Raw genomic sequence first — 27,641 nt, forward strand, 5'->3', positions numbered from 1 at the left:
TATTGAAGAAAAACCGCTCTTACTGTATTATTATAAATATTATGACAACAGAAGGATGTATAATGATATGTTTAATTAATGCGAACATACACTGCATTTACTATTGATGATCTCACCAGAGACATCGTGAATCCTAAGAATACATCAATTTCAACTTAGAAGGACGTGTTGCTTCTTGAAAAATTGCTTTATCTTCAGTAAGATTACACTGGATTATATGTAAATACTTGTACATGTAGTTTGTTTATCTGATGTTTGTTACTTTATAATGTATCAATCTATATCTAGTTTTTTGCTCTACTGGTCTACAGAAGAGCTTATGCGATAGTAAGGTGCCCGTCGTCCGTCCGTCTGTCTGTCTGTCCGTCCGTCTGTAAAAAAATTTTCAAAACGATACTCCTCCTACAGTTTTGTCCTGATTTCAATATAACTTGGCACATTAGTAGACTACACTAAGATACATACATGTAATTCTGTGCATCGGTTTTTGATTTCAATGAACGGTGTTGCCACGGTTACTAAAAATAGAGATTTCTGGGAAATACTTTCAAAACGCTACTCTTCCTACAGTTTTGGTCTGATTTCAATATAACTAATATCTACTATCACACAAGTAGACTACACTAAGATACATAATTTTTTGTATCGCTTTTTGATTTTTAAATAGAAATTTCTGTGAAATACTTTCAGAACGCTACTCCTCCTACAGTTTTGGTCTGATTTCAGTATAACTTGGCACACAAGTAGACTACACTAAGATAAATAATTCTTTATATCAGTTTTTGATTTCGATGAATGGTGTTGCCATGGTTACTAAAATTAGAAATTTCCTTATAATACTTTCAAAACGCTATACATCTCCTACAGTTTTGGTCTGATTTAATATAACTAGGCACACAAGCAGACTACACTGAGATACATAACTGTCTTCATTGTTTTTTGATTTGTTGAATGATGTTGCCATGGTTACTCAAATCGAAATTTCTGTAAAATTCTTTTAAAAGACTACTCCTCCTACAGTTTTAGTCTGATTGCAAGAAATCTTGCCACAAAAAGAGACTAAACCAATGATAATTATTCTATTTATTGCTGTTGCAAAGTTTCAAGTCCAAGTGCTACTTTTATCTTCCTTAGTTATAAGTACAAACCAGTAGAGCTACAGTGTCGTCAGAGACTTCTGATCATGTTAATAATCATGACTGTGCACCGATATGTTGTCAATAAAGTGCATTTAGCTACATGTACCTGTTTAAAACAATGTGGATCCATCCTACTTCCGGGAAATAGGAGCTATCATACTTCAACTGAACACATTTTTAATTTATACTTGAGGGTTTCACATACTTAGGTCTGGGTTGTTTTTTAAGTGATACTAGCTAATACTTTCAATTTCATAAATCATCTATCTTTGAAAGAAAACATGATCTTTATTTGAATGAATTTGCTTAATCCAAAATACCATGATAACTTTATGATGACCCAATGGTTCTTTCGAAAAGGTTGATGCATGAGTGAGCTAAATAATGGATACAATTAATAAACAGTTGTGATTTTAAACGATAGTCTTCCGTTGTCAATCATCTATTTCGGTATTTAAATTAAAAAAAATTTCCGCGAAGAAGAAAAGTTAATATGTTTTAAGTTAAAGGTAATTAATACATTTAACAAATTCACTGAAATATCCAGACCTAACATTGCGAATTCCACTTCAAAAAAAATGTCGTGTTCAATTGAAACAGGTAAAACAGGACACAGCCAAAGGTAACAAGATCATATACACCTCTTTAGATGTATTTTCAAACATGATCTCATTCCCTTGACAGAAAATGAAAGAGGAAGAAGGTAAGATTTACCTGAAAATTGCGCAGTTTAAGAAAAATAATGCACGAGATCTATCTGTTTCATTGTTTATTTCTTACTGTCTTGTCTTTGATCTGTCTTTTATTATTTTTTTTTTACATTCTTCTTAAGGAACATGAAAACATTAATAGACATTTCAGGGGCTTATTCCTATATAAAACTGAGTCTCCTCATTGTTGTTTTACTCTGCCCTGATGGCTATGAACACGTTAACCTGATCAAGGCTCACTGCGTGTGGACCTTCGACATGGGGATCCTTACTTCTTATAGGTATATGATAGCACCTCTGGTGTTTCCATGTGTGTCGTCCTATTCCCAATAGTTTATCCCTATTATCATTTATGGTTTTTTTTTCTCAAGAAGTTTCCCAACCAAACTTTGAAATTAGGTGAATCTTTGAACACTTAATAAATTGCATGCTATAGCAGTGATTTTTTTTTTTTGGTAAGATTTTCTTCCTTTATTTTTCCTATGTAAAAACAACTTTGATTCCAATTGTAACACCATCTTATCCCCGCGGATCATAAATTAAACAATTTTTAAAATCTGCTCCGCACGATCGAGGATTATCACACAGTGATATGACCAACAATTAAGGGCATTGATGTTCTGAAGGAAAATTTGAAGATGTTTTTCTATATCTCTGATTATAAAACTTTACTGTGGTTCCATTCCTGCCCCTGGGCGATTGTTTGAACAAATTTTAATCAAAACTACTATACATTTCCCTCCTCTTATTTGTCATTTCTGATGTAGTGGCTAGGTACTGTGAAGAAGCTTACTTCAAAATATAAAAATAATCTCCTCACGAGAAACAGCAAAGGACCCTCAAAGGAAATCATCCCGTAGTTCTTCAGATTAACTTGAAAATGTGAAAAGTTAGCAGACGGCAGACAGAAGGACGACAGCAAACATTGATCAAAAAGATATACTGTAGTATTTCATAACCATTCATTTTGATATTTGATCTTCAAGCCAAATGATCAGGACTTGGGACTAATGAACGATGCTAAAAACATGAGTAAAGAAGCTATTGTTTCTCGTTTCTCATTTCTTGTTTCTCGTTTCGTGTTTTACACATACCCAGTAAAGAATGAAGAAAATATCATTTTCTGGCCTTGGAGAGCCATAAAAAGCAGTTGTGATGGATATCTTTTGAAGCTCACCATAGAAATTAACGTAGTAATGTTCTAGATTAAAAAAAGTATAGGGATACAACCATTTTGATATTAATCCGCGAATTACAAGTATTTAATTTTGATCTCAAAGAACTACAATTCTTTAATCTTCTGTCCTATTTTTACCGGCTATAATGAGACGTAGATAATGTTTCTAACCAGATACATGGTTATATAATCTAAATTATGTCAATTATATATATCTGCTCTAACTCACTTAAAAGATTATGAGAAAACCCAGACGAAAACGCCTAAAATACCACATGCTCTCAGGCTGATTATCATCTCATAGTCATCAAAAGCAGACTTTTATTTGTAAATACATATTTTGTTTCCCTGCCCCTGTTTTTATTGCAAAAGACTGAAATAATGTTGCATTTCCTTGCAATACACATGTGAAATATGAAAACCCTAGCCCAATCCTTTTAAAGGTTATGGCAAAGGTGTAGGTTTGGTTAGTCTTTCGAAACAGTAGGTTAAAATCAAAGGTCAAGAGGTCAAAAGTGTTGGTTTACTCAAAGAAAGGTCTTGTTACATGAAATACACATGTGAAATATTAAAACCCTAGAAGTTTATGGCCAAAGTTAAAGTCTTTCAAAAGTAGGTTTAAAAGGTTTAACTCCATAATCAAAGTCAAGAGATCAAAAGTTTTGGTACCCAAAGAAAGGTCTTGTCACAAGGAATACTCATGTGAAACATAAAATTCCTAGAAGTAACTGTTCAGAAGTATATGGGCAAGGTTATAAAGTTTTTCAAAAGTAGGTCAAACTCAAAATATTGGTACCCAAGGAAAGATCTTGACACAAAAAATACACATGTGAAATACGAAAACCCCAACCGTTCAAAATTTATTTCCAAGGTTAAATCTTTCAAAAGTAGGTTAAACTCCAAGGTAAGAACAAGAGATTATAATGTTGGTATTAAAAGAGAGGTTACATATGTGAAATATGAAAGCCCTAACACCAACCTTCGATTACGAATCTTCGATTACGGAGGCATAAAAATCAACATATTCCAAATTTACGACATACTCACAGTACTTCCTAGAAAATTCTATGAACGTTTACATCTGTGTTGAGTACGATACAGGGGTACATGGACTAAGTAACAATACTTTTACAGGCACCAATGTTCCACATTCGGAAAACAATTTTCCTTAGATTTAGTCACAACTCAAAGGAAGTCCCTTTGCCAATTTCAAAAAAGAACACTTCTTGTGTTTTTTTAAGTAACCTATGACAGCTCAGATATTTTCTTTTAGCATAAATATCAAAGATACTGTTTTGAGGCGTCTATATACGTAATTGTATCAACATATACATGTGTATGTACATATGTCAGATAAAATAATATCTAAAAGTAAAGGATTTTCCTTGCCTTGCTAAAATTAATTCAAATGGCTCTTTAATACATCACGGGTAAGTGATCAAGATTATAACAACAAATTAATAGAATTTAAGAAGTGGTATTTCAACTGTCTATAATTGTTAAACAATTTTTTGATTGTTATAAATAAATTTGAAAAAAATCCTGATAATATCCTCTTAAGCTTTGTAATATTTAAACACAATTCAAAAAAAAAGTTTGAACTGTTAAAGCAATATGAGCTGTATTTTTGAGAATTTTGTTTTGCTGTTTGAATGTGTTATTATGATAAATTTGTTTTTAATTTAAACATTTTTGATCTATGAGAGACAGAAATAAAGTATCAAATTGTTTCAGAATAAAGGATTCTGTACAATCAAATATATAGTATTATATAAGAAATCAAAATTGTACAGGCCGACAATAATGTAATTTTGCTTCAATCAAAGTTAATAAACAGTTCTTCTATTGCAAATATGAACAACAGGAGTTAAAGAACATTCTTTTTTTCTGTTGCAGCTCATATTACTTTAAGAACTCTTTGACAATAGTAAGGTTAACATTTAGGTTTTAAAATATTTAAGGGGAAAACGTCAATACGTGTAGATCTACTGAATAGAAAGCCGCATTCAAATTCGGGCGTCGCTCAACAATCTGCAGAAAATGAGCTCATCAGAGGATGAAGGTATGTTTTTTCTACGACCGATGTAAAATTGAATTACTTAACAATGGGAAACGAATTTATATATTTTGCTTAAACTTGTACATTATTTCTGTATCGAAATTTATTCAAATGACATAAAGTTTAAACTAGATAAGGGGATTTCATTCTTGAATTATAACTTTTAGAAATGATTTATATGAAAATCTCTATATTATTCAATGTTTTTTTTGGTTTGGAAACGTGGAAAAGATGGCCAAAATGGACAGAATTTAATCCCGATTTTTGATTTAGCATGGTTTCTAAAATGTAGAGATTTTCAATCAACCAGCATAGTTTCAGGCTTTATGTTAAAGTCTTCATGACAAAGGAATAATAGCGACACCGAGAAATAGGGAAAATCACAACTGATAATTTAAAAAAAAGATATTTATTTCATATGTATCACAAAAAAGGATAGGTCAATGTACGTATCTTGTGTAAATATTAAAAAACATTCCTGAATTATATAGAGCAGAACGAATCCTTTAGATTTTCGTAGAGCGGAAAAATGTTACGATACTTTTATATTACAATACATTTTGGATTTGAATAGTTTCTTAAATCAATATCCAAATTCTTCAAAAACTTCTATTGCATTTTATGGTATGCAAATAAGATTAACTCGGTTTTCAAAGTGAATATTCAGTTTTATGTGCAATAAAACGTCTATTATATAGTATATTTGCTAATTCACAAGTGTACAGGGATGAGATTCTTATATATCCTGCAAGTTAATTTTGTAGTACGACAAGCATTTATTACCAATAAGTTGAGTAGTGGGTTACAATGTACAGTAAAGCACTTCTTTGCTTTATACAATTAGTCGGCGGATGTATAACCAATCGACAGGGGATGCTCTAATGTGTTTTGGGGTCCGTCGCTGTTCACAAATTCGTACTGTATGTAGGATTTATGAGATTGATCACTGTTCTTATCTTCACCTTTGTCATTACAATAAAAATATGAATTATTAATTGTAGACTGAAGGAAATCTTTGTGAAAACTGTACTGTTTAGTTATTCAAAATACAATAGTACAATCTGTCATGTAGTTTGTGTTTGATGAATGTGTAAAATAGTGTGACACACGATTAGCAAGGGTAATACAAAATGAGGCCACGTTCTTCAAAATTCCTGTTACGGAGAGACGTTTAGAAAAAAGTCTTCAAGTTGATCACTATGAACCACTATAACCTACGGAAGCGTATAAGTGCCAAGTTGTATTTTTTAAAGTTAGAAAGTCCAACTTTAGAGTTGGTAATTCCAACTTTAAAGTTGGTAATTCCATCTTTAATCTTGGCTTTTCCAACTTTAATCTTAGCTTTTTCCAACTTCAAAGTAGGTAATCCCAACTCTAAAGTTGGCTTTTCCAACTTTAATCTTGGCTTTTCCAACTTTAATTTGGTAGTTGGCTTTTCCAACTTCAAAATTGTCAAAATTGGTAATTCTAACTTTAATCTTGGCTTTTCCAACTTAAAGTTGGTTATTCAAACTTTTGAATTGGTAATTCCAACTTTAAAGTTGGCTTTTCCAACTTTAATCTTAGCTATTCCAACTGTGGTGCAGTGGTTCGGGCGTTTGCTCTAGAGTCGGGATGTAAGGAGTTGATCATTACGTCGCGGGTTCGAATCCCTGTGCGGGACGTGGAGACCGGTCCTTCGGATAAGATCGTATAAACCGAGGCCCCGTGTCACAGTAGGTGCTGGCACGAAAAAGGTCCCTCACTGCTCAATGGCCCTGAGTGCCGAGAATAGGTGAAAATTTGCAGCCCTCCACCGACAAGTGGTGGCGTCCCCACATGAGTGAAAAATTCTCGAGAGGGACGTTAAACAACAAACAAACAACATTAAAATTGATAATTCCAACTTTATTCTTGGCTTTTTCAAATTTGAAGTTGTTGATTCCAACTTTAATCTTGGCTTTTCAAACTTTAAAGTTGGTAATTCCAACTATAATCTTGGATTTTCCGGCTTTTAGGTTGTTTTTTCCAACCCTTTCGGGCTTCAAGCGTTTTATTATTATTAGTTAATTTGACTCGTGTTGCTGTTCATAATAACAGTAGAAATAAACAATTTATTGATATAATAATTATAATGAAAGACTGAATACATAAAATTTTCATTGTTTTCATATACATAATTGATACATTTTGCACATTTGTCTTTCTATCGTGAAATGTAGTGTATTCATCCTATAAATTAAAAGAAAAGAAATAATATGGACTCATTTGTTTAAACTCATTCTCAACAAATTGTATGTATCTTCTTAAATACATGTAGGTATGGTCGAGATGCTCTCATTTAACAGCGTTGTAAGAAGTTACTATATCCTCTATAAAACTATACAAGTTGGATTTAGAGAAATATAAGGTCTTTTAAAGTTGAAAGTTATACGTAAGGTCATATGGAAGGTGAAAGTCAATAAATAATTGACACAGTTTAATTGTTCACCAATTTGTGTCAGTGTACATTAATAAGGTTGATAATAATATTAAAGAAAGGGGAAAAAACCTAAAGAAAGGTTAGGAAAGCTCACTTAAAGTTGGAAAAGCCACGTATAACCACGTTTTATTTCTTTTTAAAGTTGGTAATTCTAACTTTAAAGTTCGAAATACCAACTTTAAAATTAGAGTTACTAACTTTAAAAAAATAATACGTGGCACTTATGTGCTTCTTTAATAACCATACTTAAAGTTTGGTTATTAAAGTCATTCAAAACAGTAGGTTAAAATCAAAGGTCAAGAGGTCAAAGGTGTTGGTATACTTAAAGAAAGGTCTTGTTACATGTAAAATATGAAAGCCTTAGCAGCAACTGTTCAGACGTTATGACCAAGGTAGTCTTTCAAAAGTAGCTAGGTTAACTCCAAAGATAAGGTCAAGAGGTCAAAAGTGTTAGTATCCAATGAGAGGACTTACTATTTCCTATAGCTCCAACTTGTTCAGAAGTATGGGCAAGGTTAAAAAGTTTTTCAAAAGATGTCAAACCCGGAGGTAAAGGTTAACCAAAAAAAAAATAATAATAATAAATAAACCTAGAAAAATATTATATATATATGTGAATTACGAAAGCCCTAGCTCCAAATGTCAAAAAGTTATGGCCAAGGTTTAATTTTGGTTAAAATCTTTCAAAAATAGGTTTAACTCCAAGAACAAGAGGTTATAATGTTGGTATTCAAAGAAAGGTCAACATCAAACTAATAGAATTTAAGAAATGATATTTCAACTGTCTATAATTGATAAACAAATTTGTTGATTGTTATAAATAAATTTGAAAAAGAAAAACATCCTGAAAATATACTCCTAAGTTTTGTTATATTAAAACGCAATTCAAAAAAAAAAAATAGAACTGTTAAGCACTCTTTGACAGTAGTAAGGTTTATGCGCAGATGAATATTTAGGTTTTAAAATATTTAAGGGAAAACGTCGATACGTGTAGATCTTCCGTATAATAGGCATTCAAATTCGGGCGTCGCTCAACAATCTGCAGAAAATGAGCTCATCTGAGGATGAAGGTATGTTTTTTCTACGACCGATGTAAAAATTAATTAGGAAACGAATTTATATATTTTGCTTAAACTTGTACATTATTTCTGTATCGAAATTTATTCAAATGACATAATGTTTAAACTAGGTAAGAGGAATTTTCATTCTTAGTTGTAACTTTTTACTCTTAATAAATATCTCTTCCGTGGTAAGAAATTACCTTTCTGTAATTTTTAAAATGAAATGTGCCTTCATAAGGATAGTTTTTGTTTTGGAAAACTAAGACGTTATTATAGTTTGGTAAGAAAATAAGCCGTGGCTTATATAGCTTAATAACAAATCACGCAATCTATTTCCTGCTTATACCTGGCACAATTTAATTCTTATCGAACCGTTTTTATATAAATTGAACTCGGCCTTCTTGAAAAAGAAAGCATAAGGATCTATTATAGCCTCTTTACTCTGTATCTAAACATTTATCACTACCTAAATACGTGTACATTATTATATCAAAGCTTATTGTTGATCATGAGGTAAAGAATTTCAAGAAATATGCATATAAAAAATACAAAACAACACGTATGATTGATCATTCAGCAGTAGGTCAAAATTTCTCAAACAAATGTCGACACCACTAGTATGCTAAGTGATTTTTTTCCTGATTAAGTGTTTATACAGTTTCTTAATTAGTTGTTTGTGTTTGTGGGATAATTATATCCCTTAATTCTTACATGCTCTTAGGTGCTATTGGGAGCATGAAATAAAAATTTTCCAATGCAGATTTTTGAAATTTTGAAATTTGAAATTTCCTGGTCGATTTAATTTGGAAGGAGATACCTCTTCACATAAAATCTATTCTTGATCAAATAAATATCTCTTTTGCAAAGGTAGAATAGATCTATATCTTTTTCGACATTTTTATGGAAGATTTTTTGACTTAACAAAATACTTCTTTCGGCCTTTTTTTTTCTGGAACGAGGCTCTAGCAAAAACTTACTGTGGTTAACAATACCGTACAGTAGTTTGCTATATAAACTATATTTTAATAATAGTACACACTTTAATACTATGATACTTAAATTTGATTTACTATGATGCATTGAAACTTTACTTTAGAAATTTGATTTTCTATGAGCCCTTACTATATATCTTCAAATCTAAATTTAGGACATTAATATCTCAAATCCCGCATGACAGTAAATTTGGAAACGGTACTGGAATGACAAAAAATATATTCTTTTAATATAAAAAAAAATCATTTGAAAATAGACTGATGAAAAAATTGAAATCTTATAGTAGAAATTTTCATTTTATACAGTGCAAACTTTGATACTTTAATTTACAATATAGTAAATACTTCGTTACTTTGATTTACGAAAGTATACTACAGCTAACGATAAGTTTTGTTAAGAGATATAATAATTATAAAAAGAAAGGTGAAGAAAACGAACAGTGATCTATCTAAAACAAACAAACCAACCTATAAACGATAAAAATCTGTGAACAGGGCATAAAACACGAACCCTGGAAATTCCAGAGTTGGATTCAGGTGCTTAGGAGGAGTAAGCATCCTCTGTCGACCGGTCACACACGCCGTAATCCCTTTATTGATCGGGTAGACGGGATATTCAGCATTCTTTAGTAAAAACAAAGGTCTAACAATTGGTATGAAATATGTCAGTCAAAATACGACCCAATGATAGGTTATATTTGCTAAAAGGTCATTATAACGACCATAGAATTTACGAAATACTGACTTAAAACGAGGGTATTGAAAAACCTGTAACATCAACTTATCTGTCAGTAGCTTGTCCCAGTTTAAAAACTGGTCGTACTCAGAGCATACTCTTGAGAATCGAGTAAGTTGCATTGGGAGATATGAACACCATAAGCAGGTCAAAACGGACTCCCTCTCTCTCTCTCTCTAATTATTAATATATATAATATATCAATTGAAATTAATGCGTTTTTTTTTAAAATAGTTATTTTTAGCCTATGTCAGACTCATCATTTATTTGAACTTAGTCAACAATTTGGAAATTACGGTCCTAATTAAATAACTTAAATTCGAGGATAGATCTCATGCACGAAAATAATCTCCAGAGATTATCTATCTAAGTATGCAGAGGTCCTTAATTGTGTTTTGTTTATATTTATTATGCGTCACAATTAATCGATCCCTTGAAAATGAATTTGAAAGTACGGACATACCCCCGCCCCCGCCCCATTTCTTTCAACTTTGGCCCAATCTGTATATCACCACACTTACACATGCACGTGGTCCCCATATCAGTTTAAAGTTCCCTATATTGACATTGATTACTTTGGTCTATTTACTTACTCAGCCGACCCACAAACGTTGACCGATGGCGCTCGGTAAGTCATTCTATATTATAAATATTCTCTGTGGATTGTTTTAACCAGTCCATTCTAACGTGTGCACTAGTTCAGCAAGTCACTATTTTGTGTTGTTTTGCGTTCATATTTTGCGTGCTATATTTACAGTTAACCTTATTTTGCATACCAGCCACCTTTTGTCTAGACGCAGTTCCGTTGCATAAGAATACCATTGACAAGTATTTTTACCTAGCAGCCCTTGTTTGCAATCTTCTGCTACAAGTTTAAATCACAGTCTTCATGTAAATCATCTTGAAATGCAATAATGATTATTCCATTTCTCGTTCATTTTTTTTTTTGGTTGTAAAATCGAAGATATTTTATGGTGGCTCAATGGTGTCATTTTTTTGTTGAGAAAATGCATACCGGTATATCAGGATATCAGAAAGTAAATATTTTGGAAATACTGATTTGCCCTAATACGTAAGTGGACGACAGTGGTTGGCATGAAAGGGCACGTTATATAGATGATGCAAAATTTATAATTGATGGCTGATCATAAAATAGTAAACATTAAATCCATCAAATATTTATTTTGTCACAAATTGTTTTTGTTTGTTAATGCGGGAATGAACGATGGCAACTATTGCAGAAAAATGAGGGTTATGTATTTTTTGTTGCAATGTTAACAAACGCTAATCCCGCATTTACAAAGAAAGATGTCAAAAGTTGCGATATTAGAGTTTTTTCCATTTGCAATGTATGAATTTCCGTTTGCATTGTATAGTTTTTATTTGTATTCTATAATTTCCCGTTTGTATTTTATGATTTTCAATTTTTGTATTGTATAATTCTTTATTTGTATTCTATAATTTTTAATTGCATTCTATTGTATAATTTTCCATTTGTATTCTATGATTTTCCATTTGCATTGTACAAATGGAAAATTATAGAATACAAATGGAAAACTATACAGTATACAAATGAAAGGTTATAGAATAGAAATAAAAAAAATCTAGAATAATGAAAATATAAAGAATACAAACAAAAAAAGATTATAGAATACAAATGGAAAATTGATATGCATTACAAATGAAAAAGATCGAATATTATAATATGCCATATATTGTACTGTTAATATTTATGTCTGTTTCAATAATCGTCATAAAGTGGGTCTAAGTACATGAAATATTGTATTATTGATCTGAATGTCATGTTCTGTTTCATTGATGGAGGAGCCCACTGCTCAAGAAATCTTTCTTACAGGTGGTCTTGAAAAATTGTTTCTTAACTATAGTTTAGCGTTAATGGATTGATTAAGAGAACTGGTTTCATAAGAATTAACGGAGACTATATTCAGTGGATGTAAATATGTTGCTAATAATGTACAACAAAATATCGCCATGATCAATCATCTTTTAAAAGTTAAAAATTTCAAAACAACATATGATACTGGTGGCAGTTTAAACCACCATAATATTTCTCCCTATCCTCCTTCGTGAACCCACGGATTTTCTCTCCGTTGACACATTCAAGTATGTAACGGAGAGTTGAACCATAGTTAGGCGTGAAAATTGTGGGTTATCTGTATATAAATCACACTTTTCGATAAACTCCGCCCATCGAGTTGAGACAAGAAAACAACGCAAAGACCCAAGCCACACTTTTAAGTAAAAAAAAAAACAAAACAAACATCTGTATTAGATAGATATACCAAATTTAACAAATCAAGAACAAGTGCAAAATAGCACAATTTATCGTTTAAAACTATTCTCGTGGTTTTCATATTGGTGAAGACATAATCTTTATATTGAGAATATTGTCTGGTAATACCATCGTTGGTATCTCTTAAATGATTCCAATATTGTTCTATTAAAAACAAACTAAGAAAACTAAAAAGAAATCAAAACTGACTTAAATAATTGAGTTTCTAAATGCACAAATTCCTTTACAATTTTAAATGTTTGAAATTATTGAAAAAATTGCAAATTAAGTTGAAAAAAGGTTTGAATCATTTAATTTTCACATTTTGAATATGCGACAAAATAAAAACCAACATGTGTCATTAAAGTCAAGAACATTTTCAATAATACATGTCAGTCAAAATTCGTACTACATTTACATGTATATGTAAAGACAACAATTATAGTAAACTATGGTACAAGTGACTTACCCCATATAATATTGTTGATTATGTGAAGATACCCGATGGACGTGGTCATAATGACAACTCGGGAGCTCCTTAGTGACATTATGACCACGCCTATCGGGTATCTGCACATAACCAACAATATTATATGGGGTAACTACTACAAAACCCGTAAGTTCCGAAGGTGTCTGTCGTCTAAAATTCGTTTACTCAGTACTTGGTTGAGTGGGTATATAGACATGCATGGGCACTGGAAATCAATGTAAATATTGAGTATGTGCATATATAAAAAAATTATACATGCACACACTGATATACTCATTAAAGATCATTAAAGATTACATCACAGAAAGATATACTTGTATGTCAACAGTCATTGTAAGAAAGGCTGCAGTGATAATTGTCATGGGAACTAGAGTTTTTAACGCTTATCTAAATTTTTTTGCCATGTGTTTTTTGTACAATTCAAATTATGTGCGCAGTGTATTTCGATTCTTATAAGAAGCAGTCTACCAGAAAACCATACAGTATCATATAAATAGGCGGTACATCGAATATGACGAATATTTTATACTTCTTTCAAAATTATATTAATGTTGTCCACATGGATTGATGTAATAGAAGATTTGTTTGAAAACAGCATGTATTAACTAAAATATCGTAATGATTTGTGTTCTTGAATTTCCTAATATAAACCATTGAACTGTGAATTCTAATACATTTTTAATAGATCTATAATTCACTCTGAACTAAATCCATTAAAATTTCATCTTTCACTTTCAAAAATAAAATCGGTAGGAAAAAGATTTTCAGTAGTAGTTTTCTTCCAAAATAGAAGGTCGTTTTTATGAAATTTCGCGATGAAAGTTATCTCCCGTAGCATCGGGATTTAGAACTTATGCACTAAAGAAAATTATTTCACAAAAAATAATGAGTTTATTTTTAAAAATGAAATTCATTTTCACCTCGACACGTAATATTTAATTAAAATTTGCTTTAATATTGCCTAATAATGCACTCATATCATATATTCAGCCAGCAATAAAATTGCTCGACTGTCCGAATGAATAAATTTAAACAGTTGTAAGTAAGTACAGACTGAAGTACTTGTCTCACCCCCATCCCTAAATAGCAATGGATGATTACTACTAGTGTCAGTGGTTCAATTTCTGTTTAGACTGACTTTTGATAAAATGTTAAAATTGAATCTTCCAAAAGAAAAAGAGAAAAAAGTTTCAGAAATCCATAAAGTATACTACTTAAGAGAAAAATGTTGTAATATTTCTGTTTCTATTTCACCTTCAAGCCAGCGATAAAACTGATACATTATTTTAATTTTCGTTTTTGGCAATTGTTCCACATACCCTTATACTTTATATGCAGTAAGTTAAAATGCGTCAGTATGTAAATAAATTTTCAGAAAGTTTCATTTTTATCAAACAAGCTACAAAAATGATGCCGCTCAGACCCCTCCCCCCCCCCCCCCCCGTTTTTTCGTGCGATCATTTCTGGGCTTATCATGATTTCAGATTATACATGTATGTATGTATGTATGTGTACAATATTCAATATTTTTATTATTTATCTAAAAAAAAAAATTAGAGCAGGATATATCTTAAAGATTGCTGATAGAATGAAAAAAAAAACTTATATTAAAACCGAGACAATACACGTAAAAAAATATTTAATGGATTAAAATATGTGCATTTTTTTAAAGTATAATTTCGCCACAGAAAGACTGAAATCAACTCTTAACTGTTTTGTAAGATTTTCTTTTCTTTTTTTTTTTTAAGATTAAAAATTGTTTGTCTTGCAATGAGATATTAAGCTTAAAATTTGTTATTTATTGTTTGCGTGATATAAATATCTTATTATGTTCCCCAAACGAAGTTTGGGAACATATTGTTTTTACTCTGTTTCTTATTATGTTCCCCAAACGAAGTTGGGGAACATATTGTTTTTACTCTGTTTCTTATTAAGGTCTTCCGTCTCCACGGAAGACCTTATAGTGATTCTATTGTTTCTTATTATTATTATTCTTTTTTTTTTAGACAAAATTTTGTGCACGCGATTTCTCGAAAACTATTCAATGAATTTCTTTGAAATTTTCAGGGATAAAAGGTCTTTATATGAATTTTATATAAAATTCCGTTTTTTGGTAAATTCGGTTCCAGTGCCAAGTTATGGACAATTTTCTGATTTTAAAATGAAATTTTGTCCTCGAAGGATCTAAGAAACGGCTAAAGATATGAACTGGAGACTTGTTAGAGATGATAGACCATGACTTCTACATGTTCGAAATTACCTTGGTTTTCGACGTCAGTACTTCCGGTCGTCACCGGAAGTGTTCAAAGAAATCGAAAATTTCAATTTTTCTTTTTTTAATCAAATCTTGCATCACATTATTGCAAGTCTTTCACAGTTTCGAAATATGTTTGTCCCACCGGAAACAAAAACGACTACTTCCGGTTATAAGAGAAAAACTACAGAATTTGAGTATTTTACTTTCCCATGAATATCTTTTATAGGTAAAGCATTTGAAATGATTTTTAAATATGTTATTCAGATTGCAAATACCTATAATAACGTCAAATATCTTTGCAAAATTCACTTCCGGTCGCGTGTTATTCTGTCCTCAAAGTGAGAAAATATCTGAGTGAGATCTCAGAAACGGTAAGAGATTTAGACAACAAACTTTTATGAGTAATAAACCTTGAGGAGTAGACAAAACCATTTGGGTTAAGAGCGTCAGTCGTCACTTCCGGTCGTCACAGGAAGTGATCAAAGAAATCGAAAATTTCAACTTTTCTCTTTTGGAATAAGACTTGCATCATATAATTGTATCTTTTTCACAGTTTTGATATGTGTTGGTACCACCCGAAACAAAAAAAAATACAACTTCCGGTTATAAGAGAAAAACTACACAATTTGAGTATTTTAATTTCCCATAAATATCTTTTATAGGTAAAGTATTTGAAATGATTTTTTAAATATGTTATTCAGATTGCAAATGTCTATAATAACGTCAAATATCTTTGCAAAATTCACTTCCGGTCGCGTGTTTTTCTGTCCTCAAAGTGAGAAAATATCTGAGTGAGATCTCAGAAACGGTAAGAGATTAAGACAACAAACTTATATGAATAATAGACCTTGAAGAGTAGGCGAAATCATTTGGGTTAAATGTCAGCCGTCACTTCCGGTCGTCACAGGAAGTGATAAAAAAAATCCAAAAATTAAACTTTTCTTGTTTAAATTAAAACTTGCATTACCTTATTGCATCTCTTTCGCTGTTTTGAAATATGTTAGACTCCTCCGGAAACAAAAACGTCAACTTCCGCTTTTAGGAGATAAAATACGTTATTTCGATATTCAACTATCTCATAAATATCGCTTATAGAAAAAGAATTGAAGTGTTTTAATACATGTTGTAGATACTGCAATGTCTAGAGACACGTTAGAGATTTTTTTTTTTTTTTTTTTTATAAAATTCACTTCCCGTCGCGTGTTTTCCTGTCCTCAAAATTAGAATTTTTTCTCACAATTGCTCGGCAACAATAAACGACTGGAATCTGAAACTTTCAGGACTGACAGTCTGTCATTAGTTTATTTGCATCGTATGAAAATCGTGTGTCGCCGTTACTTCTGGTCGTGACAGGAAGTGATGCAAAAAAGTGAATGGTTAATGGTAAGCACGTTGGATTTTAATGCTGTTGACCAGGGCTAAATCTCCAGAGTGTCTGAATTTCTTTTATCACTTTTTCAGCTTTAATTTTCGTTTTTATTTTCAGAATCGGACGGAAGACCTCTCATTGCTCGCAATGAGTTTCTAGTTATTATTATTATTTTTCTTCTTCTTCTTCTTCCTGGGTACTTTTTTGTCCGCGAGTGATCTCGTCAACTACTCATCCGATTGAGGTGAAACCTTTTTAGGGTTAATAGGCATGTTATGTAGATTTGCGGAATCAAGGTCATTTTGCGCGCACGTGCATGCACGTGCGTGCGCGTGCAATGCGTAAAATGACTAATATACTTGATATAGCTGTAACTTTTATATATTTAGATGAAATGCTTTGATACTCAAAATATAAGGATATATTAAAAGTGTAAACAAGATGACATGGTCAACATGCACATGCATGCACGTGTGCGCACGCGCAAAGCGTAAAATGACAAATATACTTGATATATTCGTAACTTTTATACTTTTTGATGAAATGCTTTGATACTCAAAATATTTATATATATTAAAAGTGTAGACAAGATGACATGGTCATCATGCACATGCATGCATGCATATGCATGCACGTGCGCGCGCGTGCAATGTGTTAAATGACCAATATACTTAATATAGCCGTAATTTTTATATTTTTTTATGAAAAGTTTTTATATTAAGAATATACAGATATATTAAAAGTGTAGACAAGATGATGTGGACATCATGCTCATGAATGCACATGCGCGCGCGTGCAATGTGTTAAATGACCAATATACTTAATATAGCCATAACTTTTATATTTTTTTATGAAAAGCTTTGATACTAAGAATAAACAGACAAATTATAAGTGTAGACAAAATGGCATGGTCATTAGGAACATGCATGCAGGTGCGCATGCATGCAATGCTAAGATGACCAATATACTTGATATAGCCGGAACTTATTTATTTTTTGACGAAATGTTTTGATACTGAGAATATAAAGATGCATTAATAGTATAGATGAGATGACATGGTCATCCTGCACATGCATGCACGTGCGCGCGCGTGAAATGCAAAAAACGATCAATATACTTCATTGCCTTATTTAATGAAGCTTACAGGAAATAAGACACCAAGAGGGTGTTGGGGAGCGTTTGGGGAACATCTGTAACGGTCCCCGTTACAATTAATACTAGTTATTATTATTATTATTATTATTCTTTTTTTCTACTTTCTTCTCCGGTACTTTTTTGTCCGGGAGTGTTCTCATAGAACCTCTCATCCGATTGACATGAAACCTTTTTAGGGTTAATAGGCATGTTGTGTAGGTGTGCGGAACGAAGGTCATTTTGCGCGCACATGCATGCACGTGCGCGCGCGTGCATTGAGTGAAATGACTGATATACTTGATAAAGCCGTAACTTTTATATTTCTTGATGAATTGCTTTGAAACTCAAAATATAAAGATATATTAGTAGTCTAGACAAGTTGACATGGTCAAATTAGCATGAACTCACGCGCATGCACGTGCGCTCTCCTCTGATTGGCTGATACAAAAATCTCAATAATTTCCTTGTTTTTTGACGAAATACTTTGAAATTTAAAATATAAGTATATATTATAAGGTGCTACAACATGTTACATAGGAAATCTCTTGAAACCACGCGCAGGCAGGTGTGCTGCAATCTGATTGGCTGAGACTTTAAATGTCTATAACTCATTTGGTTTTCAACAAAACATGATGGAATTTACGACATGGATATGCTCATAGGGCTCCTACATTATGATACTATCAAAATTGAATGCAAGGCCATGCATGCGCGTATGCTGAATTCTGATTGGCTAATACTTAAAGGGTTACATCTCTCTTGTTTTTCAATGAAATTCTTTAATATTTAACACAAATGTATGTATTGTGAGACACTATAAGAAAATTAATGTGAAAAATGTAGAATCAAGCACATGCGCTGAAATTTGATTGGCTAATACCCATATGGCTATATCGGAGTAGTTTTCCAATGAAATACCCTTATAAATAAAGTGTCCCATCTATACTACAAAAGTATTGTCTAATTTATTGAAGCTTGTAGGGAATGGGGCATCATAAGGAATTGGGGAGCCGTTTGGGGAACATTTGTAACGGTTCCCGTTACAATTAGCACTAGTTAAATATAGTATCATAAAATTAAACAGATGTTTTAATTAAAAAAGATCTTCATCTGTTCATGGACTTGAAAAACATTAGTAATTTCAATATACATGTATTTGAGTCTTTGAATAAAATCATAAAAAAATGTGATTCACTGAAAAGAAATATAAGATAGAAGTATTATCAGGATATATTAAAACGAAGAACCGAATTTAGGAAATATTTCTATTTTAAAGATATAAACTAATCAAGATTGAAATAAAACCAGTCCCGATCGAAATTAATGCAAAATTAACAAGTTATCAAACAAAATGCAATTGCCAGCGAGAAAATATTTTTAAAAGTATTATCAAGTAATTTATAAACCATATTACAACAAAACAACCAAATTTACGATGAAATTATTGTAGGTTTTTGTTATACATAATTCCGGTCGGGATCGGCTTAATTTGAATAAATTTATAAAAATTAGATAAATTTGACACCTTTTATTTCTCTAAACATGCCTGTTTCTACCAAATTTATTGATTTATTTAATAATTTGTATTTTGTATTTTTTATAATATGAGGAGAAAGTATTCTGATTGAAATGTATTGGATTTTAGAACGTAATGAAAATTCGATAGTGAATTCATAAAGTCACTTGTTTAACTCAATGATTTTAGAGCACCTAATTTGTCTGAAGAAGTATTAATAGTTGTCTTATTCATTGATACAATAAAAGATAAGGGTTAATACTATAAACAATAATTACTGACATATCTAGTTGACCCTTTTGCACTTAAAATAAAGCACTTACCAGAAATAAGACTAGAGAAACACTAAAAAAAAACAACAAGTATTAGCTTTCCTAAAAAGCTTGTCTGACTTGAGCAAATTTATTTTTACGTGAAGAATCAAGAAAAGTTAAATCCAGTGTAATCAACATGACTCTGAGTAATGAAATGAATTCTTTTGCTAAGAAACAAAAAAAGTTCAATTCAGCAGATTCAGAATTTTTCCTTGAAAGTGTCCACCCTGAACCGAAAATTTCTGAGGTTTCTTCCAACAGGCCTGTTCATGAATACAAAGATATAACCAGTGCTTTTAAATCTTAACATCAATCTGTGAACAATTTTGATAATTAAGAAATGTTTTATTAAAAAAAAAAATAAACGTGTTATAAATGAATTAACATTTTTGCATTTAAGCAAAAGAACATTCAACACATGTCTTTCACTTTTATATTTTTTTTTTTAACTATGAAGAAATCAAACGTCTGCAAGTTATCAATATGTGTAGATTTATAAAAACTCTGAAGGTAGAGAGACTTAGTATGCATTGAATATTTATAAACATTCATTAGTTAATCTGATACAGATAATCAACAAATGTTGACCTGACCAGCTTCATTCCTTTGTTTTGCTGGACATGAATGCTGCATTCGAGAATGGCCAAATGTTATATAACCTGTAATGTATAATGTGATAATAATGACACCAGCTATAATGCTCTGGCTTGTTTGGGTATTTAGCATGTTTTCTTTACTCGTCATGCTCTCAAAATTGATAGTGAAGATAGTATGAAGTTTCTAAGATCAAGTTATCACAAGAATTCTATTGAACGACTTGACCAACAAACCTTGGCTAAATCTAATACTGTCTGACGCCATGACGTCAGACAATGATGTCTCCATGTGTATACATTTGCTTCAAAAAGTCTACATGCAGAAAAATGATTAAAATCCATGAAATTTGATGTTCATTGCTTTTTTTTTTTGGTGGACAGCCTCTTAATGCTATGTATCCTGAGAATATTTATGTCATGCAGTTTTTAGATAGGAAATGAAAAGATTATATCAAATTGAGAAGTATTAGAACATACATGTACTCATTATCAAAAAGATGTACTTAACCCACTAGTTTGTATGCATGCTATCAAATAATTTAGTGTAATCCTTAGTCCAGTATTTTCATGCAGATATACATGTACATGTTTAACATTATAAGTTTTAAAAAAAATTAACTCGTATATATATATATTATATAACGTAGGTTGTTAGAGATATTATGAATAAGCTGAGAATTTTACAACTTTGAATGTCTTACATGCAACTAAACATTTTTTCAAGAGATAACTCAGAGTTACACATATTGATAAAAATATGATAAATCCATTATTGACCTGAACGTCATGTTATGTTTCATTGATGGAGGAGCCCACAGCCCAAGGAATATTTTTTACAAGTGGCCTTGAAAAAGTGGTTCTAACTACATGTATATGTCACCGGGTTCACAGGTGTGTTAAAGTCAGTTAACATTTCGGGTCTCAATAGCTCAATGGTTAGAGCGCTTGCACGGTCCGCCTGAGGCCCTAGGTTCAAGTCCAGGTATAGACTTGATTTTTCACCACCTGTGACATATAATGTTATTGGATTGATTAAAAGATTCAGAGGATGTACATATGTTGCTAATTATATACAACCAAAATATCACCATAATCAATCATCTTTTTAAAAAAATTAAATTTCAAAACAACATATATTTTAAGGCCGCCATGATTATATTTCTCTCTCCTCCGTGAAACCTACGGATTTTCTCTCCGTGACTACTGTTGACACATTCAAGTATGTAATGGAGAGAATACCCGTGAATTCCGTTGGTGTCTGTCGTCTAAAATTCGTTTACTCAGTACTTGGTTTAGTGGGTATAACATAAGTGACTAAATGCACGGGCACTGGAAGTCAATGTAAATATTGAGTATGTGCATGAATAAAAAATATACATGCACACACCGATATACTTATTAAAGATCATTAAAGATTACATCACAGAAAGATATATGTCAACAGTCATTGTAAAAAAAAATGGCTGCATTGATAATTGTCATGGGAACTAGACTTTTTTAAACGCTTATCTAAATATTTTGCCATGTGTTTGTTGTGCGATTCAAATTCTGTGTGCAGTGTATTTCGATTATGCTATATATCCTGAGAATATTTTTGTCGTGCAGTTTTTAGAGATAGAAAATGAGAAGATTATACCAAATAGAGGAATATTAGAACATACATTTACGTCATTACCAGGAAGATAATTATTCTTAACCCACTAGTGTGTATGCATGCTATAAAAAAATTTAATGTAAACCTTAGTCCAATATTTTAATGCATACATACATGTTTTACATTATAAATTACAAAAAAAAAAAAAATAAATAAAATAAACTTATATATAAAAACGTATAGGTTGTTACAGATATGATTAAGCTGAATATTTTAAAACTTTTAATGTATTACATGCAACTTTACTTTTTTCAAGAAATAATTCAGAGATGCGTACATGTATATAAATAAAAAATATCTTATATTCATGATTTGTCAAGTTTTCTTAAAAAGTATTTTATTCCTTGCTTAAACAAGAATAAACAGCAGAGATGCATATGCCATTCACAGACTTCTGAAGTTTTATCCTAGTATTAACAGTTCAAAATACCATAAACCGCAGCTTTTATTTTTAATGAGTCTGGACACAAAGGTATCTGAGCGAAAAAAGCTCCGCATGTTGTAATGAAAAAAGACACCCCCCCCCCCTTTTCGCGTTTTACGCTATACGGTCTGCTCGCAAAATTTCATTCTCGCGTATATTTTTATGGGCATAGGATATATAAAGCAATGACCAGCATTCATGAAAATTTTGTCTCACTAATAGATACCAAATACCTGTCTCGCGAAAATAACGTGTCGCGAATATTTGGTGATCTACAGTATACAAATTATTCAAGTACTTGTAAATACTCTGATCAAAACAAACTACTTGCTGTTTATATTATTTTCTTTCTAGCAATGATTGGAAAAACCTTTTAATGTGTAAAATTTTCAACTTACTTGTGAACAGATATTTTCTTTTCCAGTAGGTTGTTGTGGTACAGGGCCGGGGTATGCCACGCCCCTGGACGCCATGAGGCATGGTCCCAGGGAGAAGATCGTGTACCTTCCCTGCATAACACCCGTAAGCAGAAAGAAGGAACATTCGGACTATCTAGCGACGGTAGACGTGGATCCCACTTCACCAACCTATAGTAAAGTAAGAAATTAATCCTACCTTAAATTATAGCCAACTATTGAAACTTTATAAACATGTTGTAAAAGTAAAGGCTTACATATAGGTAGAAAAATGACATGAATTTACATGAGGCAAACCAACAACGTCCGGTAAATGAGTATCCCTTTTTCAGTCCTGAAATGTAAAGTCACTGCAATGTAAAATAATCAAATGTATTAGAATAAAAGCAAAGTAAAAGAAAATAATCAGACGAGGGTATTAAATACTAGTAAGTGAGGAACATAATGAACACAGATATATACTAGGCTGGGGAAGGTCTAGGAAGAATACAGCATATAATTATGATCAGAAATTATGATATCAACCTAAGGAAACAAGTATTATTATCCCCTGTCTAAAAACAACAACCACTCAGATCTGTAATGGATAAAAACAATGTCTTGCATATATATTCAAATATAGTTAATTAATTAGGAGATTTTTAAACTCTATTAAGTAATAATTTATATGTAATTTTGTTGTTGAATTATAATTTCAAAAAATAGCAAAACTGTACATAATTTAAACATAGATTTGATTCCACCTCTGATGTTTTCCGAGGTCAGTATTGGCTCTGTTCCCAATTTGTACCTTCAATTTGACTTTTGTCCACAATCTTAATATTTCGTTCGACTAATAAGCTATTTTTTTGTATCTGAGACTGAAAAACCTTTCCATACTTTAAATACCTGAAGGGTCACTGCCCGCATCAAAGTTCATTTCTCCATAAAAATTGCATATCATCTCATCATATAGAGCCTCAAATACTATACATTGGGGGAATTCATTACCATGAAATTTAAACAACCTAAAATTGACCAAATAAAAGTTAACTGTGTTCTTAATGTTTACAGAATAAATTGTAACATGATCTTTCCAGAATGGTTGTTTGATAAGATGTTACAATGTAGTTTATTATTTAGTTTCAAATTCCTTTACACGTGTTAGACTCTACAATTACACCCTTGATTACAGCAGTATGATATAATTGCAGGTTATACATCGTCTTTACATGCCAAACAAAGAAGACGAATTGCACCACTCTGGTTGGAATGCCTGTTCCAGCTGTTTTGGAGACAGCACCAAAAGTAGAAACCGTTTGATCCTCCCCAGTATTAACAGTGATAGAGTGTATGTGGTGGATGTGGGAACCAACGAGCGAGAACCTCGTCTGTTCACGGTATGAACCTGAATTCAAATTCACCAGAGTTGTCTTTCTTTCCATGTCTTGAATTCTATTACTGCTTTTCTACTGTATGCTTAAAATTTCATGTTCTTAAATTAATCGTATTTTATGGCTTTGTATTGTAGAGTGTAGAGCCATGGCAGCTACACAAAAAGGCAAATTTGGGAGCCCCACATACCACCCATTGTCTGGGGTCGGGCGAAGTTCTCATCAGCTGTCTTGGAGATGAAAACGAAAACGCAAAAGGTAGGTGGCGGTATTTTGTGTAAGATATATGAGCAAAACATTCTAAGATTTCAAACAATTAATGAAAACCAAACACTCTTTTTCCCTGCAGGAGGTTTTATTCTGCTGGATGGGCAGTCGTTCATTGTGAAGGGTAACTGGGAGAAACAGCCGTTAGAATTTGGGTACGACTACTGGTACCAGCCTTACCATAATGTACTGATAAGTACAGAATGGGGAGCTCCAAAAGCTTTCAGGAATGGATTCAACCCTCAACACGTTACGGACGGTACTTTATGATCATTTTTATCTGTTTTAGTGTGTTTCAATTTTACGAAATATTCCTTCCTGGAGCATTATCATTTATAAATTTTAAATGGTGAAAATATCTACATGTACAAAAATGCGATGAATATTTTCATAAAATATGATGGGCAGATCAGAAAATTGCATTAATTTATCAAAGGTCTCTATGGTCACCACTTGAATGTCATGGACTGGACAACACACGAACTAATCAAAAGAATTGACCTTGGGCCTGATGGTCAGTTACCTTTAGAGATTCGTTTCCTCCATGACCCTACCGCTACTGAAGGATACGTGGGATGCGCGCTCAGCTCAACCATTTTCAGATTCTTCCGTGCTCCAGTGAGTAATTCCCTCTTCATCTGTCAATAGAAAATACAGTTTGTAGAACTTCTATGTAATCAGCACCTTTCTCATGATGTATTTGTTAATTATAGAATGGTCAATGGGAGGCCGAAAAGGTCATAAGTATTCCTCCAAAGAAAGTAAAGGGCTGGGCAATGGAAATGATGCCAGGTACGAAAAACAGCATGCAGTTAGCATTGCTTCAGGATTATTTATTTGATAATCAAAATCAATTTAAACGATTTAAGGCATGTAACATAAAAATTGATAACTTGTCTACACACTGATTTACCCGTTGTTTTAATCGTTAGGTTTGATTACGGACATCCTGATATCTCTTGACGACCGATATCTGTACTTCAGTAACTGGCTCCATGGAGATATCCGTCAGTACGATATCTCGGACAGAAGGAATCCCAAACTTGTGGGACAGGTAATATCTTTATGCTTGAAAAAAAAATTGGTAGATTATTTTAACCATCAGGAGAATAAGATTTAACGTAATTAGAAATGAAAATGAATTTTGAAAATAAAAAATGACATATCAGCACAGTAGAGAGAAGTTCATTCCACAAACACTATCGAAATTTTACTTGAAACCCATTACTTTCATATTTAACAAAAAAATTCCCATTCAGGTTTTCAGAAATATTCATTATTCTTTTCATTTAGGAAGACTTAATAAATGTTTCATAAATGTTGGACTTCAGGTCTTTTTGGGTGGAAGCATTTGCAAAGGTGGTAAAGTCAAGGTGCTAGATGACCCAGAACTGAAGGTAATGGCACTCCTATTTTTTCAGAGTTATTTTCATTGCTCGTTCATCAATGTATTTTTCAGTTAATTTCTCAAATCCAAACTCAATATTTTAATTAGTTATAACCCTTATTCATTTTGCATCCTTTTCTCAGAGTCAGCCAGACCCTGTGTATGTGAAAGGACAGCGCCTGCGAGGTGCACCCCAGATGATTCAGCTTAGTTTGGACGGGAAGAGATTATACGTGACAACTTCTCTCTTCTCTAAGTGGGATGACCAGTTCTACCCTGAGCTTACCAAGTAATTTTGCCCTTGAAAGATAGACCCACTTCTTTTGTAGCTTTGTGTAGCCCCTTCCCAAAATTCCCTCACATTTTAACCATTCTAACAAAAGAAAGCGATATTGACATGTGACTTATTTTCCAGTATGAATTCCATTGTACATTTATTATTGGTGTGTTTGTTAAATTACAAAATATTTTTAAATTATAACCACTCTGAATTTTGAAAATGTTAATGTCTCTTAAAAACTTTAGAGATACACTCTTTAGAAATGGTAAGAAATATTCCGCTGTCGATGATAATGCTTTTTTAAAACTACATGTTTAGTTTTGCCAAAAGCTTTGGAAAATTTCCATGAATCTTAAATTTTAAATTACTATAGCCTATATTCTTATTACCTTTCACAGGGAGGGATGCCAGTTGTACATATTGGATGTTAACAATGTCACCGGAGGTTTGTCGTTGAACCCGAATTTCTTAGTGGACTTCGGCAAAGAGCCCCAGGGTCCCATGCTGGCTCACGAGGTCAGGTATCCAGGCGGGGACTGTAGCTCTGATATTTGGCTGGCCCATACTGCCATAAAGAACAAGATGTAAACATACGTGATTTAGATCGTACAGAAACTTTGTAGAGCACTTGGAAGCTTTGTGCTTTCTTGGACTTTTTAACCCTGCAATATTTTAACAGTATAAAATTTGATTTGCTTCTGCATTTTGATTACTTTATTCATCTTTGGAAATAATGTTCATTTCATACTTTTAACTACATTTGTTATATAAATGTATTGTAATTTTAAATATATTTTTAATATATTGTTGTCTGTTATGAATGGCATTGATCATGAATACATTACATGCAAACCAGAATAAATCTTTGAAGCATTTTTTTTTGTGATCTTTTACTGAAAAAAAATTCAAAATGATGTTCACAGATTACAGTGAAAACATGTATCATGTAATTACCATTATAAACATTTAAATTTTTCACTGATTACCAATTAATGAATCGTATCAATTACCATGAATTAAACAAATGAATATTTTATGAAAATGTAAACCTGGAACTCCAGATGGTATGAACTCCAAAAGTCACAAGTAATTCACCAGCATCTGAAGAGAAATCACTGCGTTAAAGGTAAAAAAAAAAAAAGGAATTTCTAAGAATTCCTGTGTTAGAATTCTGCGAGTCGATTTTTGGCAGCATTATATTACACATAATCATCCGCTGAAGGCACACAAGCTTCTGACGATCAATGCAGGTCATATACTGTCTCGGATCGAGGACTGGAATTTTGAATCAGTTAAAAATACGTCTTCCTGAATAAAAGGAAGATTTCCATACACACTTTCAATAAAAAAGATTTGAGCCTTGAAGTATAATTTTACCAATATAAGGAAGTCTTACTATCGGTATTAAGGAAATAAACTGAAAGAAGATTAGGAAGTACTAGTATTTACTTCTTTTTCAAACTCTAGCACACGTCTTCGATTTCTACCAACTTTTTTCTTAAGGTTATAAAATATGTTTTACACATACACCAACTG

At 32.1% G+C, this 27,641-nt stretch overlaps 1 protein-coding gene across 7 annotated transcripts; it reads left to right on the forward strand.

The window, feature by feature from the left end:
- The first annotated feature begins 1,791 nt into the window (after positions 1 to 1,791).
- LOC133180959 (methanethiol oxidase-like) lies at positions 1,792 to 26,981 on the forward strand. Of its 7 annotated transcripts, none has more exons than XM_061315433.1 (11): positions 1,792 to 1,842; positions 22,810 to 22,979; positions 23,992 to 24,177; positions 24,309 to 24,429; positions 24,521 to 24,697; positions 24,875 to 25,056; positions 25,152 to 25,230; positions 25,371 to 25,492; positions 25,770 to 25,835; positions 25,969 to 26,114; positions 26,504 to 26,981. In XM_061315433.1, the coding sequence occupies exons 1-11, from the start codon at positions 1,827 to 1,829 to the stop codon at positions 26,691 to 26,693; spliced, it is 1,455 nt and encodes a 484-aa protein (XP_061171417.1). In that variant the 5' UTR covers positions 1,792 to 1,826; the 3' UTR covers positions 26,694 to 26,981. The 7 variants fall into 7 exon arrangements, with proteins under 7 accessions (XP_061171417.1, XP_061171416.1, XP_061171414.1 ...); XM_061315432.1 differs by having other exon boundaries at positions 1,812 to 1,842; positions 22,807 to 22,979; XM_061315430.1 differs by lacking the exon at positions 1,792 to 1,842 and adding an exon at positions 5,052 to 5,088 and having other exon boundaries at positions 22,807 to 22,979.
- The last annotated feature ends 660 nt before the right edge of the window (positions 26,982 to 27,641 follow it).

The sequence above is a fragment of the Saccostrea echinata genome, unplaced genomic scaffold (assembly GCF_033153115.1).
Source record: "Saccostrea echinata isolate AGI-Se365-2 ecotype Australia unplaced genomic scaffold, CSIRO_AGI_Sech_v1 ptg000008l, whole genome shotgun sequence".
Lineage (NCBI taxonomy): Eukaryota > Metazoa > Mollusca > Bivalvia > Ostreida > Ostreidae > Saccostrea > Saccostrea echinata.